This window comes from Oryzias latipes, chromosome 7 (assembly GCF_002234675.1).
Source record: "Oryzias latipes chromosome 7, ASM223467v1".
NCBI classification, from domain to species: Eukaryota; Metazoa; Chordata; class Actinopteri; order Beloniformes; family Adrianichthyidae; genus Oryzias; species Oryzias latipes.
In genome coordinates this window covers 32596612-32615570 of record NC_019865.2, presented here as the reverse complement: position 1 = coordinate 32615570, position 18959 = coordinate 32596612, and the positions used below count along the sequence as shown (strand labels likewise).

Here is an 18959-nt window from a genome sequence, read left to right as displayed (position 1 = left end):
TTATACAGTTTTTGAACTAATTATTGCTGATTTATTGTTCCATAAAAAGCAGGACATGGGTGAGTATAATGTAATGTTTTGTACCAATGTTTTGGTTGTGTTGAGATCATTGAGAGGAGTTAATAATTTTTGGGCAGAAATTTCCTTTTTATTGCAACTTCTTTGCCGATGAGGCATGGACGCAGATTGAACCAGCGGGTTAGATCGTCCTGGATGCTTTTTAGTGAGAAGGTGTAGTGTAGCTGCACCAGCTCGGATAATCTAAGAGAGAAATGGACACCAAGATAGTTAATGTTGTCTGATTCAACTGGTATAGGAAGAGTTTGCACTTAATTACCTTTGAGTGATAATAAACGTGGCTTGCTCCAGTTAATACAGTACTCTGAAATAAAGGAATCCGGAAGACCCGGACAAGAGATCCCTAGCTCAGGAGGGCTGGTATTGTAAGTTACTGTGGGAAATTTTAATGTGATCTGACCAGCAGGTGGCGCAATATATTGCCAGCAGTTGTTATCTTACCCCATAAATGTTAGTTAGATCAGCAGAGGGAAGTTAAGCTTTAGAGATCAGAGTTACTTTGAAACCTTTTCTCCACTTTTTGATTTGATTTGATTTGATTTGAAATGTTTTATTTCAAGCAATCAAATAGAAGTTATACACAGCAATATAATCATCAGTTATACATTCATACAGTAACTAATCAAACTTAGGATAATTAGACATAATTAATAAATATTGCTTGAAAGGGAGTGGAAGGAAGCGAACTTATATAATTCCACCCCGTTATACTATAACCATTTTATTACATGATTTATCAATATCCGGTTCCTAGGTTTTATCAGACAGAATTAATAGTCATAAGGTATCAATAACGCACATGCCAAAGATGAATTACTTAAGTACTACGTCAAAAATAACTATTTTAGAAATTAACATGGCAAATGCAGCATCTGAAATATATGCAAATTATGTTACTTTTAAAAGTCATTCATATGCTTTAAAAAATAATACTATACCAGTAAAATAGACACAACTCTGTTTCAGGAATTTTCATGGCAAAATTTCATCAAGTATCAAAAGTTAAAAACATGTGCAAAGTTATGCTACATTAGGAAAGATTTTTGAATCAATTTATCAATTTTAGGAGCTAGTGAAGTAATATCATCAAAAGTCAATCAATTTAACAATTTTCAAAGGTGATTAATCATTTGTTTTACTCTTTTTATATTTTTTTTATTTTTATTTTTTTATAATAAAGTAATGCTGTTGGGGAAAAATAAAAAGGGTCCATAAACTGTCGAATTGTCCAAGGTTGGTATTTCTTCTTTTACTGAGAACAGCTGATCTCCTGGGTTCAAAACAGAGTTTATAGTTCTCTTCGATGTTATGTCTGCAGACATTAGATTCAGGTCCATATCCTTCTTCAGCTGATATCAGCTGCGGTGAAAGTTGAGGTCAAGTTGTCTGCAGGTCAGAACTCTGCTGTTATTCCAGCATTTAAACAGGAATGTTCAAACATCCACTGTTCTTAATCCAAAACAGGCTCTGAGTGCTGCTTAGGAAGCTGAACCGAGACCACTAAAGATGATCTGTAGTAACTCACACAGGCAGCAGCAGAGTTCTCTGTGGCACCAAAACTCTTTTTATTCAACAAGAGAATAAAAGCTACATTAATGAATCTGTGAGCTCTGATAAAACTTATATCATTTTGTTTTGACCATTCCGTGATGCATCACGGACTGCATCACGGAATATATTAAATTCTGTGAGGAGTCTGTTATGCCTACTCGAACTGTTCGATGCTTCCCCAACAACAAACCCTGGATCAGCTGTGACCTGAAGAACCTCCTGGACAGGAAGAAGAGAGCCTTCAGGTCTGGAGACCGGGAGGAGCTGAAGAGGGTGCAGCACCAGCTTAGGGATCAGCTGAGGAACGGGAGAGATTCCTACAGGAGGAAGCTGGAATCCAAACTCCAGCAGGACAACATGAGGGCGGTGTGGTCTGGAATGAAGAAGATCACAGGATGTGGGGGGAGAAGCAGACCCATCACAGGCAGCAAAGAGAGAGCTGACGAGCTTAACACCTTTTTCAACAGGTTTAGCTCTCTGAATGCCTCAGCCTCCTCCCCCCCAACTCCACCACACCACCACCCCGCTCCTGCTGCCTCTCAGCTGTCTGACCTCCCCCCTCATGAACCCCCCACACCTCCTCACCTTCCTTCCCCCTCTAACACACCACACCTACTTGGCCCACAGTCCATCACCCCTCCCCCCAGTCCAACCACCACCCCCCTCCCTCCCTGTTTGACTGTAACAGCCTGCCAGGTGAAGAAACAGCTGGAAAAACTTAACCAGCACAAAGCAGCCGGCCCGGATGGCGTCAGCCCTCGTACCTTGAGGACCTGTGCCCACCAGCTGTCTGCGGTTCTCCAGCATCTCTTCAACCTGAGCCTCAGACTGGAGAAGGTGCCCCTCCTCTGGAAGACCTCCTGCCTGGTCCCCGTTCCTAAGAAGACGTCTCCATCTCAACTCGGGGATTTCCGTCCAGTTGCCCTCACTTCTCATGTGATGAAGGTGCTGGAGAGGCTGGTGTTGGCTCAAGTGAGAGCGGTGGTGAGCTCTTCTCTGGACCCCCTGCAGTTTGCCTACCGGCCGCGCCTGGGGGTGGATGATGCTGTCATCCATCTGCTGCAGCGAGCTCACTCACACCAGGATGGTGGCGGAGGCATGGTGAGAATCACCTTCTTTGATTTCTCCAGTGCCTTTAACACCATCCAGCCTTCTTTACTGGGTGATAAGCTGCGGCTGATGGGTGCTGGTGCGTCCACCGTCTCCTGGATCACTGACTACCTGACAGACAGGCCACAGTTTGTCCGACTGGGCGGCGTCCTGTCTGACGTGGTGTTGAGTGGTGTGGGGGCCCCACAGGGCATTGTGCTCTCTCCATTTCTGTTCACCTTATACACCTCAGATTTTCAGCACAACTCAGAGTCATGTCACCTACAGAAATTCTCTGATGACTCTGTGGTTGTGGGGTGTATAAGCGGTGGACGGGAGGAGGAGTACAGGAGGCTGGTGGATGGATTTGTGGAGTGGGCTGGAGAGAATCACCTGCTGCTCAATGTGGACAAGACCAGGGAGATGGTGATCGACTTCCGGAGGAAAAGGACTGTCTTACAACCCTTCTGCATCCTGGGCAGGGATGTGGAAGCGGTGGAGGAGTACAAATATCTGGGTGTGACTATCGACAGCAGACTGACCTGGAGGAGCCACAGCACTGCTGTGTACAAGAAGGCCTGCAGCAGACTCTACTTCCTGAGGAAGCTGAGGTCATTTGATGTGTGCAGCAAGATGCTGGGGATCTTCTACCAGTCTGTGGTAGCCAGCACCTTGTTCTCCTCCGTGGTCTGCTGGGGAAGCAGCATTGCAGTCAGTGACACCAACAGACTGAACAAGCTGATCAGGAAGGCGGGTTCTGTCATTGGCTGCAAACAGGAAACCTTTGAAGCAGTGATGGAGAGGAGGTCACTGAACAAGCTCTTATCCATCATGGACAACCCAGAGCATCCTCTCCACCCTGTTCTGGACAAACAGCGGAGCTCCTTCTCTAGAAGGCTCAGACAGCTCCGCTCCAAAACTGCCCGGTACCAGAAATCCTTCCTGCCAAATACTATAACCCTGTTCAATAATTCACAATGCAGAAGATAACCTTGCACATTTTTTTTTCTCTTTTCTTTATTTTGCACATTTCTTTTGCACATCTCTTTACCTGCACTGTTTTGTAAATAGCTCTTTAAATTATACCACATTTTCCTTGTTCTCTTTTTTTATTTTCTATTTATATTATTCTTACTCTTTTTTTCCTGTCAGTTGTTATGGTAACGAACAAATTTCCCACGTGTGGGATCAATAAAGTATTTCTGATTCTGATTCTGATTTCAAATTACAGATCTAAATGAGTAGTACATATATCCACTGTTATGGCAGTTTTGACATTTCAAGGAATGTGTAGAACCTTTAGATCTCTATGAAAAGACACTGGCCTTTAAGATCTTAATACACCTAAATCTTTACATTTTCCCCCTGACATCTATCAAAGGAAAAAGCAAACTTCAGATTTTAGAACATAAAAGCTACCATCAATCTAAGCAAAAGACATAATTCAGATTCTCTTTACTAATAAAAAAAGTACTTCCTCTTTTGTTGACTTTTGTTCCTAAAACCAGTGCTGTGGCAAAACGTCGGCATTTTTGGTGCTAAATTAATTTCTGTAAACAAAAACAAGAATCAGGCCATACATTCTGTGTCATATTTGTCTCAGTGCAGTGGTATAGGATCGTCTGTGAAATTTTGAGATTTTAAGCTCTTTAAATACCAACCTTTAACCATATTTTTTTCTTTCATAAACAAAGAATAAAACCAGACTGACCCCACAGTAACCATTAGATTCATTTCCCCTTCCTCAGCTTTGGTTTGCTGCAGCCAGAAACAGGACAAGCTGCTGCTTCATTTCCTCTGCAGGCAGGAGAGACACACTGGAAAACCTGATGATTCTGATCACAATAATTACTTTAATAACAATTGCGACTTGTCAACCTTTATACACTAGAATCTTAAAAAATATTTTTTTCCCCTGTCATTTTACTCCACAGTTTTAGACTTGCTTTGAATTTTATTGGAAATCAAAGTTTAAATAACCTGTGCTATAAAACCAGCACCTTTTAGCTTTTGTTCAGCTGTGTGCTGACACTTTAAAACATGCAGTGCGCTTTATTGTGGAAGCGCCATAGTTTAACTCCTCTGAGATTTTTTTAATTCTTCATAAAGAAAAAAATCTAAATCTGTGGTTTTTCTACAGTTTGGTTTTATGTGAACGGCTGTTTTTTCTTCTTGTTACTAACGTTATTATGTATTTTATTTTTTAAAGACTATTTTGAAAATTGTTCAAGAAATAAAATAAATGGAAATAAGAAAAAATCCCCTCCGTCGGGGAAGAGGCGTACCGGAAGTGAATGCACCGTGAACCGGACGTTCTTTCATTTTAGCTGTTTGCTTGTTTTGCTCGCGCTGGCGGACCCTGGTCCAAACGGTTTCGAACCCAAAGTCTCACTCGCATTTAGCGGGTTGCCAGAGGCAGCAATCGCACCCAGGGATCCACAGCCTCCAGTTTGGGCTGCTGCGGTTCGGAACCTGAAGCGGATCAGAGGCTGGGCTCGAGAGAAGCTAGCTGCCACTGATCCCGGTCCGAACCCGCCGAGGTTCGGCCTGTCAGCCGCATCCACGGCTCCAAAGGTAAATATTCGTGTTTACGAGTCATCGAGTGGTTTTGACGGAACCGGGCCATCACAAACGAAGCCCAGAGCGCGTTCATGAAAGGGACCCGACTAACACCCGGTCCAGTCCTCTACCCCAGTGCTAGTTTCTCTTCTTTCCAGCCCAGAACCAGTAATTTGGACAAAGTGAGTCTGCTCGTTATTTACAGAGTCAGAGATGAGATTTGGATCGGAAACGTGTCCAAACCAGAACCCCGGTGGTTGTTGTTGACGTCTGCATAGGTCGGAGAACCCATAATGTTGGTTAGATCATCAGACGCATAGTTGGGCCGACTGATCATCAACATATGGGTCAGATGCATGTTCAGACGACCGGACCGAGCCGCGAAGAAGGTCCCAAACATCCACAGGTCCTCGTTAAGCACGTGACTGAAAACATTTTGATGATGATGATGATGATGATGATGATGATGCCAGAGAAATGTCTAATATAAGTTGAATTAGTAATGAGTGGGCGGGGCTCGTTCCAACTAGGAAGTACCAGCTGGTTCCAAAAAGCCAAAATCCCATAGACTTCTATGGAGAAGCTAACAGCTGTCATTTTAGTGGTCAGAAAAAAACATTCTTTTTTACGTTATGATTGACCAATTAGATTCCTGCGTAAAAGCACGTGATTGGCAGTTTCTCCCAAGCCCGCTTTCAGGGGAAGGGGTGTGAATTGGTAATGAGTGGGTGTGGCTCCGGCGTGGAAAAATGGCGACTGAATGGACTTCATTTGGTTGAAGCCGTTGTATGTGTCACTCACTCAGTCCAGTCCTCAGATACAGTCAATGGTTGTTCCACATATACAGGATGATAATTATAGCTCTGTTTCCACCCACACATTTTGGAAGATGTAAAACATCCAGTCAAAGCGTGGACAGGACCGCCTACTGTCTTCACGGGAAAGTCTCTGATTGTAGTGCTGAGCTGCTGCCACAGCAGAACATTCTGGAACCATGTGATGGTTTAACCCCCCACCCACCACCCCCATTAACCCTAGATACTAAGACAGGGTCTTTGGGCGTAGCCCCACTGTTGATTAGAGTCACTGTGTAAACTGTCGGAAAACTCACGATGTGCGATATTGGTGATTAATATTGCCATAACGATATAATTCTTGGTATATAAACAAATAGCAAAACAACCAAAAACATCATTTCCATTTCACTGCAACAGTTTAAAAATTATACTCCAAATGCCCCTCGTTGACGTAGGAGGCAAACATCAAAGGGCTCATCTGATTGATCAACAACGTAAACGGGTCCTTCCGATTGGTTAAATGCATAAAGGGATTTATTTCATTTGTTCAATATTTCAAGCTGCCATAAGTTTGTTTTGGCACATTTAAGGTAACCATTTATTGTGATTTTCGCCGTCTTTTGCGGTATGCATATTGCACAGCTTGATGTCGCAATAACGATAAATTATCGGTATATTGTGCAGGCCTACTGTCATGGCAGTGATGACGTAGAATCCTGTTGACGGCGAAATTATCCAAAGACATTATTGAAGTCTTTGAACCTTTTACCAACACGCCTCAGTTCAGGATTGGGGCTTCTGACTCATCATCAGGGGCATTTGGCCATCATTCGGTTAACCTCCCAGACCATAATGCCTCTTACCCCGTGCTCCACAGTGGTCGGCTGTGGTTTGGTTAATTGCCGCTTGACCTTCTTCAGGGTTTGTCCTCATGCGATCTCTCTCTCTGTGCAGTCAGTGAAGTGAAGAGCGAGCAGGGGACGCTGGGACTTGAACACCCTCCAGACAGCTGACCTTGGAGATGACATCCCAGCAGCCACCCCACCACCCCCATCTCCATCACAGCCCGTCTGCACAGCAGAACCGAGTAGAGTCCAACCACAGCAGTGGTGTCCCGCTGAGGAACCGAGCTGTGATGAGCAGACCCCCCTGCCTCAGTGTGGCTGCCGCTGGGGGGGTAAACAACAGGACAGTCTCCTCTGCCTCCCCCAGCCCCAGCCTGTCCAGAAGAGCACGTTCCTCAGAGCCGTGGCCTGAGGAGGCGGTGGATGGCTCGCATGGGCTGTACTCGCTGCACCGCATGTTTGACATCGTGGGGGCTCAGTTGACGCACCGGGACGTGCGCGTGCTGTCCTTCCTCTTTGTGGACGTCATCGACGAGTACGAGCGCGGTGGCATCAGGAGCGGCCGGGACTTCCTGCTGGCCCTGGAGCGGCAGGGGCGCTGCGACGAAACCAACTTCAGACACGTCCTCCAGCTGCTGCGCATCATCACTCGCCACGACCTTCTGCCTTACGTCACGCTCAGGAAGCGGCAGGCTGGTGAGTACCGCCCTGCCTTCCGACACAGTGCCCCTAGAGGCTGATTTGAGATCACAACAGTGAAGCATCTTCCTGGAAAATTCTCTGTTTCAACATCTGAAGTGTGGCTGCTCCGTTTTTGATGATCCGTCTGTAGACGTGGGGGTTTTGCGTTGTTTTAAAGGAAACTGAAGCAGTGAAACTGGATTCAATCATTGAAATAGACTTGAATTTCAGGCAGACAAGAACAGTTCTTGTGTCGAGGAGCCCCCTGGGATTGTTTGGACTTTTCAGGAAAGCATCTTCTGCCTGACAGAAGGCAATCATATAAACAATAAATGGGGAAAAAAAACTGATCGGAGCTGTAAGTGAGGAAAACGATGTCAAGAAAAGATGTGTGCTGAACTCTTCCTCTGACACTCCTGTCTTTGAGAAGTTAGTCTCTGGGTCAGTCAGGAGCGAACACTACTACAGCTGTTTATTTTGAAGATGCCCCTCCCTATCCCCGCCTCTTCTTTAGACTTCTGTGTTTACAGTGGGGAGCATCAGGTTTTATTCATTCTCTGATTCTGCAGCATTTCCATCTAAACAGCTGAGTCTGGTCTGCACTGTTCATCACTGTGACAGACAGAATGGAAACAAGAATCCAGGATTTGGAAAGAATCTATTAGTAGAATGGAGCAGAAAGTACAGGTTTGCTCACTAACAGAAGTCACCTCAGTACTTATGATGTAACCCTGGTTTCAGGGACAGAGGTCAAAGGTTAATGTAGATCTTCAGCAGGTTTGCAGTGAAGCTGCTATTGTGGTCCATCTTCTCCAGAGCTCTGATGTTTTGGCTGGAAAACACAGACTTTCAGCTCCCTCCACAGATTCTCTATTGGACTGAGGTCCAGAGAACGACCAGAACCCTCCAGAACCCTGGAATGTTTTCCGTAGACGCTGTTTTGTGTGTTTGGGATCATTCCCATGCTGGGAGATCCAGACACACTTCACCTTCGAAGCTCTGACACATGGAAGAAGGTTTTTCTCCAACATCTCTCCACAGCTGCACGGTGGCGCAGTGATTAGCGCCTCTTGCCTCACAGCAAGAAGGCCCCCAGTTCAAGTCCTGGCTGTGGGACCTGGAACAGAACATCAATGGGGGACCGTTCTGTGTGGAGTTTGCATGTTCTCCCCGTGCAGGTGTGGGTTTTCTACGGGGTCTCCGGCTTCCTCCCACCGTCCAAAAACATGCTTCATGATGTAATTGGTTAATCTAAATTGTCCCTAGGTGTGAGAGTGTGAGAGTGAATGGGTGTGTGATTGAGGACATTCTACCCTTCGACAGACTGGCGACCAGTCCAGGTTGTTTCCTGCCCGTCGCCCACAAGTGGCCAGGATAGGCTCCAGCAGCCCCCTGACCCCGAAAGGGAAAAAAAACGGAATAGAAAATGAACGAATCTCTCCACACATGGACCCATTCATCCTTTCCATCGTACGGATCAGTCGTCCTGTCCTCTTTCCAAACCATGATGCGTCCACCCCCATGCTTCACAGTGGATATGGAGTTCTTCAGCCTTTTGCCTCCTCCAAACAGCGAGTGGCGTTTGGACCAAAGAGCTTCTTCTGTCCCCATGACCTTCTCCCAGTCCTCTTCTAGACCTCCCAGATGGTTTCTGGAGAACTTTAGACGGGTCTGGACATGTTCTACTTAAGCAGGAGAACCTTTGGAGGACTTGAATCCATGCAGATGTGGCGTGTTACCATAGTAACCGTTGTTACTGTGGTCCCAGCTCTCCTCTGGTCTTTGTCCAGTTCCTCTGGACTATTTCCTCATGTTCTCCAGATCAGTTGTTCCAGCAGGAACCAATGATGGAACTCCAGGTGGAGGAAGACTGTCATTGATCTTCTTCTCTTCTCTAATATACAGTTGATCTCTTCTCTCCATGCTGTTGGTGTAGATTGGTTCATTCCAGTTAGGGCTGCACGATATGAGGAAAACTTGCGATATGCGATATTAGTGATCAATATTGCGATAACGATAAATTTGCGGTAAATAAACAAATAGAAAAATAAACAAAAACATAATTCCCATTTCATTGCAACAGTTTAAAAATTATACTCCAAATGACCCTCATCGACATGGGGGACAAACGTCAGGGTGGCTAACCCTGGTCCTCAAGAGCCTCAACCCTGTCTGTTTTCCAATTCTCCCTAGACTGCTCGATAATGATAACCAAAATCAGGTGTGTTCAGTCAATCAGGATGTGAAATCACTTGAGTCAGCCAATCAACAGCAAGCTGGTTAAGGAGAGCTGGAAAACAGGCAGGGTTGAGGCTCTTCAGGACCAGGGTTAACATAATAGGCCTCCATCTGATTGGTCAACAATGGGAAGGCGTCCATCTGATTGGTCAAAGCATAAAGGGATTTATTTGATTCGTTAAATGCTTCAAGCTGCTAGAAGATTGTTTTAACACATTTTGGATTTGCGATTTATAGCGATATTCGCCGTCTTTTGCGATATGCATATTGCAGAGCTGGATATTGCGATAACGATAAATTTGCGGTATATTGTGCAGGCCTAATTCCAGTCTTGTTCAGGTCTAAACTTGTCCCTGGTGTTCTCAGACAGCTCTCTGGTCTTGGCCATGGTGGAGCGGATGCCTGTTGACTGTTTGAGGGTCTGGCCTGGTGTCTTTATACACATGACCCATTCAATTATGTGACATAATAATAATAATACAGGTAGAGAAGAGCTTCTAAAGGTCATAAATTCAGATGCAGTTCTGCAGATCACCGAACACCCCCTTGACCAGCTCAGTGTGTTCATTCTGAGTGCTTTGGGGGGGGTTGTGGAGGCAATAGCAGGTGGATTCTAAAGTTTCTCCTGGCTGAGGACCTTCAGGGTGATGATGGGTCATCTCCTCACACTAATTGAGCTGCTGTTTGCAGTCTGTCCAGATCCTGTAGACCAGTACCTGGAGGAGACATCTGTGCGCTACATTTCACCCAGAGGAGCCGAGCGCTGCCGGGACTCTGTGCTGCATCGAGCTCCAGGTTTGTGTTGGGTCTGTTTCTGCCTGCAGGTGGCGTCCGCTGGAGCCTGCAACCTCCTGGGTGGGTTTGTGTTTATTGTACTGTTTGATTGACGGCGCTTCTCCCCTCACCCTTAGGCCCCCAGCCGGTCATCTGCTGCCCCCCCTCGGGATCCCATGTAGGTCCTTCTCGGACGAAACCGCCTCCCCCTCCCACGCACGGCAAACGGAAAAGAAGTCACCCCTCCTCAGACTGCAGGGAGAAGCAGACATGTGGTAAAAACTAAAGTCGGCTTTTGGCAGACTCCTCAGCGTGAGGAGCAGAGCTGCAGCAGAGCGCGAGGTCACACACCGGCTCAATCTGCGGGTGGGGTTAGCCTCAGGCCTGACCTTGTTGTCTGAATGAATCTGCACTGATGTGTGTTTGTGCAGAAAAGTTGAACAGCTGTCATGACGCTGAAAACATTGACAGAAACCGTTTCCTTTTTACCAGTTTGTTCTTGTGTGGGTGATTATGATGATGATAGTGGTGATGAAGATGGTGGTGATGATGCACAGCAGCTGCAGGACACTTTCCTCCCCTCTTCCGTCTCTCCATCTCTCTTCACATCTGCATCCCTCCGTCCGTCTTTCCTCCAGTTCAGAGTTGATAAAACAACATGTGTTTGTACAAAAACACAGCAGTTTGTGCAGATGCAGCAGAACCCGGATGCTAAAAGTGTACTGTTTGCTGCTGGACAGGACAAACAAGAAGAAAAGTCTTTATTTTCCTAGTGAAAGAGTTTTTAAGTGCAGTTCGTCGTCTCCATGGAAACAGGGAGAATGTTGCTGAACGCTGCAGGACAGGAGGGACACACCAGACGAGGGAAACCCTTTAAGTCTACTAAACCATTCATTCATTGTTATTCTTTTCTTTGTCTTGTTTATTTCTCAGCACGGTCATTTGTTAATGATTTTTCCTGCATTCAGTTCCTTTAGTTATTTATGTCCCTCCTCTAAAGCAGCTCCATCCTCCATCCTCATGCTGGTTCCTTGTGTTTTGAGGAGCAGCTTCAGCGTGGTTGTTCTCTTGGCGTGTTAGCAAAAGTCAGTGAGCTCATCATCCGTGTCATTGTGTCAACTTTTCATTAAACCGCCAACACAGAGGTGAAAGCAGGCCATAGGAGACATGCATGCGGGGCCGATCAGGTGTAATGACCATCATTTCTAAATCCTGGTTGATTGATTGACACTGCAGCCTGTCAGTTAGCTGGCTGACTGTGAGCAGATGTTGTTGCCGTGGAAACCCCATGCCACTCTCTGGAGTAACTGGGCGTGTTCTGGTTTTTGTTTCAGACATCCGACTGCGGGTTCGTGCAGAGTACTGCCAGCACGAGTCAGCGCTTCAGGGAAACGTCTTCTCCAACAAGCAGGAGGCGGTGGAGAGACAGTTTGAGCGCTTCAACCAGGCCAACACCATCCTGAAGTCCAGAGACCTGGGCTCCATCATCTGTGACATTAAGTTCTCTGAACTCACCTACCTGGACGCCTTCTGGAGAGACTACATCAACGGCTCGCTGCTGGAGGCGCTCAAAGGCGTCTTCATCACCGATTCCCTGAAGCAGGCTGTGGGCCACGAGGCCATCAAGCTGCTGGTCAACGTCGACGAGGAGGACTACCAGGCAGGACGCCGCAAGCTGCTCTGTAACCTGGTTGCCAGTGGAGGGAGCCCCCCTGTGGACAGCCGGGACGCTGTGTCCTAATTCCTGACTGTGACAGAGGGGAGTATATGAAGAAGCTGTCTGAAAGGAAGTGTAGGACTCCAGCAAGTGATGGAGCCGGACGGACACGTGAACTGCAGAGTGGACGGGTTCGACTCCAGTCAAACTCTTTTCCTCTTTCTTCAAACTCTCCTCATTTTGTTAACAGCTCTGAGATGAAAGTGAACCAGTGTTCAGGACGTTACCTGCTTCCTCTGTCCGTGTGTCCTGGTGACTGACGGCGTCGGCCAATCGCAGACCCTCGTGCACATGCATTGGCCAATCACTCCTGTTCCCTGAAGGTCTCCTCTGTTGACATGTGCTCGTCCTGACTTTGGTTGAACTTTTCATGTTTGATCTCGGAGCGCCGCTGAGGGTCGCTCTCGTGTAACCGAATCTTCCACTGCTGTACATTTGACCTGAAAACAAAGTGAACCTTTTTAATACATTTAGATGCTCAGCAAATAAACGGCAGATAAATCCCGGCGTGTGGCTGTGTCTGTGGCAGAACCGGCTGATGTTCTGCGCTCACACGGGCTGCTCGTCAGCCTCCTTTCCACCGTGTGTCTGTCCAAGCCTTCACACACCTTTGTGTATTCCTTAAACTCCTGCAACTTCCCAAAACCCACAAAGGGATCTTCCCAGTACAAAGCTCGTGGTCATGTCAGCTTCTGCTGTGTCCTGATGAACTGGTCAGCAGGCTCTACAGAGCAGACACACTGTGTGTTTTCTCCTCTGTTTACCAAGAAAGTACATTTTAGTTAACTAGTCAGTGGATGTAAGCTGGTCAGACAGACTCATCGCATCGTGGACCTCAGGTTTCCACGGTTCTTCTGCCAGCCAGACCCTTGGCTGAGCAGGAGTGGTGCCTTCTAAACAGGACTTCTGCAGTGTTCAGGAGTGGGAGACGTCTGTCCTGTGATGCTGGCATCTGGTGGGATCTGTAAAGATGGTCTGCTCAGGCAGAACCTGAGCACACATGCTGCTTCACCACGTCTGCTGCGCTGAACAAGGCGTTGTTATGATGGTCAGTGAGAGAAGCGTTGACCACTTCCTGTCATGTCTGTCAATGACAGCCAAGTGTATCAGTACTTCTTTACCTTTCAGATCCTCCCTTTAGGGGGTGACTCATCTGCCTCCTTTAACCCTCATCCTCCCCACACACTTTCATGTTTGACAGCAGATGCTCTTGTTGACACATGAAGGCAGTGGATTGTGCCCCCTTGTGGTTATATCACTGAAGTGTTTAAAAGAAAGTATAGTTGGTCTGTCGCTTCGTCCTTTAAAATCTCTTTCAAGACTGGCTGAAGCATTCCTTCATAGCACACTGATGGATTCTTTTACCTTTCTTAGGTTCTTACAGAACTCTGAAGTGTCTTTCATTCCAGTCTGTTTTGTGGAGAACTGATGCGTTATTTAGGAAACATTGGAACACGTTTGTTTTATAGAAAAGTTGAGCTTCCTCATGTTTTTCTGCTTCACAGCCTCAGATTTCTGTCTGCATTTTGCATGTTTGCCCATAGATGCTCTAAAATGAGGGGAGTTCACTTAGTGACCTGCAGTGACGGATGTCTGCTCACTTTGGGATCGTTTCTGTGGAATTTTGTTCTGATCCGTCAGTGGTCTGCAGTCCATTTAAAGTGTCACTTGTGTTTCCTTGTGTGGTCCTTGTGGAGCCAGCAGGATCCCAGCAGCTTTTGGAGGAGAAGCTATGTAGGCTCCGTTTGTCCAGTCAGCTCGAATTCCTCTGTGGAGAACTGTGACCCGCCCATGGTGAACCCCGCCTGACCCGCCCAGGGTGAACCCCGCCTGACCCGCCCAGGGTGAGCCCCGCCTGACCCGCCCATGGTGAACCCCGCCTTTGCCCAACAGTGGCTGAGACGGCTCCAGCATCTCACTGACCCCAAAAGGGCTTCAGCGGGTTCAGAATGGATGTTAGCTCCTGTAGAACCTTTTTGAAGAGGTTGGGTGTAATGCTCCTCTGATCCTTTGCTGGTCCTGATCCATAAGTTTATTGGTTTGATTGGCTGATGGAAGAAGAGATAAAAGCCTCCTGCTTTGCTCGTCAGTCTTTTCTTTTGCAGGAAAGGCACTGGTTTTCTTTTCAACTTGATTTCATTTGAGGAGTCCAGTCAAAAGTTCCTTTAGGTTCTGTGTTTGGTTGGACTTCTGTTGCTGCACAGGAACCTCGGATGTCACGATGACCTTTGACCCTTCAGGCAAACTTCAGCAGAATGTTTTCAGGAATTGGTTTTAAAAAGCTGCTGTTTGTCAGGACAGACATTTTCTGCAGACATACAGACACAAACAGGAAGAGAAGGGAAGTGAGATTTAGTGTATCTGGAAGAATCTGATGACGCTCTCAGTCGAAGCCCTTTTAACTTTGAAACATGCCTTTTTGTAGAACTTTCACATTTTTCATTGTCTCACTGACTGCTGTCTTTCAAATAGAAAAATGGGAAGTTTTAACATCAAACTACAACACAAGTTTAATATTTTAATCTAAAAATTCACTTACAATTATATCTTTTTTTGTTTTGAATTGTTCATATTTCTTCATCTTCCTCATTAATGAGAGGAATGTCTATGTGAGCAAAACTCCCACTTTTCTTTGTAAACCAAAGAACCTGTTTATTAAAAACAGCAGAAAGGGTCTTCCTGCAGCCCCCGGAGGGGCGGGGCTGCCTTCTCAGTGAAGATTAAAGAAAGATGGTTGGATGGACGGACTGATGGATGACAATATCTCAGTTCAGAGACCAGTTGGTGACCAGACAGCACCACCTAGAGGATGTTGGGGGAGTCATCGGTCATGAGAACGGGTTTGTACATCACAATGTGCTGTTTAACATCTTTACACATTCAACCATCCATTTTAGAAGAACATAAACACTCACCTGAGCACAGGTGTTAGCTCACCTTTGCACTAATAGTTTGTCTGATTGAATGAAATATTTCACACTAGTTGGTCTGAAGGCATAAGTATGCGTGTGAACATTATCTGTATTGTGTACATGTTGACATGTGAACATTTTTGCAGTGTGTCTGTGGGCAGGCCCCGCCCCTTCCAGATTTGTATTACATCTGAACCTCACCATAATGATAAACATCCAGAAACTTGTCTTATGCTGCTTCATGGTTTTACACCCCCCCCCCCATAACCCCCCCCCCCCTCTCTCTCTAACGTCCCTCTCTCTTCTTCCCTTCTTTCCTTTTCCGTACGGTCCAACACAAAAGATTTTCAAATACAATTATAATTAATAAAGTCTGGCCTGGATTCCAAAAGAGGTTTATTCAGTCATACCTTTGGTTTGTCTAAAGATTAATAACCCCTCTTGTTAAAGTAAAATATGTCCAACACAAGAGGCCCTCAGCTCTCATCTGTCTGCCCAGCTGTTGGACAGGACAAGTTAAAAAAACATTAAAAATGAACAAAGTGCGGTCATGAATAAAGACTGAGTTTTGCTAAATAGCACTGAAGAAAAATTCAAATTAGAAAAGGCCATAGAGTTAACTCTAACTCATGATATCCTGTGTTCAGCGGGCAAAAACTCCTGGTCTGGGGCTTTTTCTGGTCTCATTTCCTCGAGGCAGTAAAAAAAAAGGAATAGCTTTGGTCTGGTGGTTCTATATGTGGATATTTTATATAAATACATTTGTTTTTGCTTTCATGTTTGGTAAGAATGACGGTGGGCCATGACTGTGTAATTTTATAACCAAATAAAAGCCTTAAGTTTCCTAACATGTTGGATGGAAGCAGAGCTTTGTCCAACGGACGATGAAGAGTTCATGAGTGAACAAGAGGAGGAGAGGAGGGGCTGGACACCTTTTACAAGACTGTAAGGAAAACTTCAGAGCAGGTAGTTCAGACTGATCGTCTGCTGGTTCAGCCAAATCCATTTACCATTACAATGCAAACAGGAAACACAAACAAGAAAAGCTTTTCAAAAAAGGCAGAAGCGCTGTCGTCACCTTATTTCTTTGTTCATAAAAGACTTTATTTAGTCTTGAGATTAAGAAGAAATAAAAAAAAAAAGATCCACATTTGCTGATTGCAGTTTTCCATTTTAAATCACAAAAACCTTTCAGAAACAGATCCTGTTATGGTTTCCAAACAGTGATTTGGGCCTCTGATGGTGGGATGGTGGCACACATGGCAGAATTTCTCCAAAGTGGGTGGAGAAATTCCAAGAAACAGCTGATCTCCTGCAGAGAACTCCTCCCTCCTTCTGTAAGGAGCGCCACAGATGTGCAGCAGAAAGCAGCATGTCCAGAAAAAACCCGTTGTTACGGATGATGGTGTTGTTTTCTGCAGCAGAACACAGAATGAAAGTGTTGACATCTGCACACCCTCAGTTTTTACTGTGTCCAAATGAGAGTTCAGCTGAAGATCTGTGGCCTCTCAAACCAGGGAGGAGTCCAAGTCCCTTCCATGTCCGAGTCTTTACTTCACGTCAAGCAAGCTCCAAGTGGTTGCAGAAAGAAGTAAGCAAGTTCCAAGTCGATCCATACATTTGTCATACATATATGCATATTATAACACGTGTTTTTGAGGCAGAGGGTCAGATCTGGTCCAGAACTCCTGAAATGAGGACCTCCCAAAACAGAAAAAGTCCTTCTTTTATGAGCCACGTGGAAAAGACTGCAACATTTTTTTAACCAGTTTCATTACAGCAAGAACAGAGTTTATGTCTTGACTGAGTTTCTATAGAAATGAGACGCTCAGACTCATAAACATCTTTTTTATTCACAAAATCACACTAAAATGCAGAAAGACAGTGTTTATATTCATTTCCACGTATCCAAAAACAAAGCTGTCATCCCTTCACACCCACCATCTGTGGTCTGTGATGCTGATCCTCTGAAGGTGCTGCATGCAGTCTCCACTTTGGGGAGAGTGGGTGGGGGTGTGGGCTCCATAGGGTCGTCTGCTTATGCGACCGGTGGCTCAAAGTAGCTTAAATGAAGGACGTGGGGGTTGAGTGCTTCATCACATCTGCTTTTTACTGCTGGGCTTGTTTCTCAGGATGCTGTCCACCTCTGCTATGACAGACACGGACAGCTTTGGAAGGACCTGTGGAGGGAGCAGAGCAGCTGATCAGCAGGGAAGCCTGGAACTGGTGACGTTGGAGAGCATACAGGTGTCACAATTACAACTATGTGAAAAAAGTTCAATATTTTCTGACAACCAATTCAAAGTGAAAATAATGTTTTATATAGAATCCTTTCACATGCATTCAATTATTTCAAGCCCTTTCCTTTATTGTAACTTTGATGACTATAGCCAGTAGATTGTGAAATTCAAAAGTTTTGTGTCTCAGAAATTTAAAATATCCCATCAGACCCACAAAATAACATTTCCAGCTCAAATGTTAGGTTTCTGAAAACGACATTTATGTCTTTGCAATTTTTTCTTGGTTGGGCCTCTTTTTGCATGAATGACTGCATCAGTGCTTCATGGCATGGATGCTGTGGCTCTGCAGATGTGGAAGGGACGCCCAATGTTGCTTCTTCAGGTCATCTGTATTGTGGGGTCTGGTGTCTCATCTACCTCTGCAGAGCAGTCCGTACATTTCTTTGTGCTGACCTTTGATGGGTGTGGGTGACTGTCCTTTGAACATTTGTCAAGTTAGCAGTCTTCTTTATGATTATGCAGCTTCTGACCTTGACTGAGATTATTAGAAGACTCAAGAAACCTTTACATGGGTTTGGATTTCAACTTTAAATAATCTACCTTTTTAAAGCGTCTTGCCTTATGTTTTGTTCTTGTTGAAGTAAGCTATTAATATCCGCAGGTATATGACCAGTTACTCTGATTGTCATTATGTCAGGTAATGATGAGGACAAACATGCGAGGAAGATTTCTCCATGAGCTTTTCTCTGGATTCAGGTTCAGTTGGAGTTTGTTTGTTTGTTTGTGTCCAAAAAGGTTTGCAATATGTAACCCTTGTGCTATCCTAGGCACTTTAACATTGGGAGTTGGGTCATCTAGACCCACTAGACAGTGCTCTGAACCTTTTTTCTTCAATTATTTTTGATCTTCACTGGTGTCCATGGATTACATGAAATCTTTCCACCTTTATCCACCTTTGTTATGGTAGGGAGAACACGTCAATGTAAGGGGGGGGGGGGGGGGGTCATCTAAGATAGAACAAGGGTTAAAATTCTTGCCCACTGCCATGCCATGTTCTCCAGTTGCTACTGAGACTAAATTGTTGTTTAAATGAAACACAACTTGGATGAATGGATGGATGGATGGATGGATGGATGGATGAATGGATGAATGGATGGATGGATGGATGGATGGATGGATGGATGGATGGATGGATGGATGGATGGATGCATGGATGGATGGATGGATGGATGGATGGATGGATGGATGGATGGATGGATGGATGAATGGATGGATGGATGGATGGATGGATGGATGGATGGATGGATGCATGGATGGATTGGATAGATGGATGGATGCATGGACAGATGGATGGATGCATGGACGGATGGATGGATGGATGGATGGATGGATGGATGGATGCATGGATGGATGGATGGATGCATGGATGGATGGATGGATGGATGGATGGATGGATGGATGGATGGATGGATGGATGG

The 18959-nt window shown here is 45.5% G+C and overlaps 2 protein-coding genes across 2 annotated transcripts in view; one reads left to right on the top strand and one right to left on the bottom strand.

The window, feature by feature from the left end:
• Positions 1-5011: 5011 nt before the first annotated feature.
• Positions 5012-12835, top strand: LOC101170239 (death effector domain-containing protein). The gene is made up of 5 exons (XM_004084348.4): positions 5012-5292; positions 7029-7615; positions 10529-10633; positions 10750-10887; positions 11947-12835. The coding sequence occupies exons 2-5, from the start codon at positions 7096-7098 to the stop codon at positions 12351-12353; spliced, it is 1170 nt and encodes a 389-aa protein (XP_004084396.1). The 5' UTR covers positions 5012-5292; positions 7029-7095; the 3' UTR covers positions 12354-12835.
• Positions 12836-17074: 4239 nt separating this feature from the next.
• LOC101170973 (voltage-gated potassium channel subunit beta-2-like) overlaps positions 17075-18959 on the bottom strand; it is a 41432-nt gene continuing 39547 nt past the window's right edge. Inside the window, exon 15 of the mRNA XM_023957072.1 lies at positions 17075-17421. Coding sequence (XP_023812840.1) covers positions 17338-17421 — 84 coding nt within the window. The 3' untranslated portion in view covers positions 17075-17337. The remainder of the gene's footprint in view (positions 17422-18959) is intronic.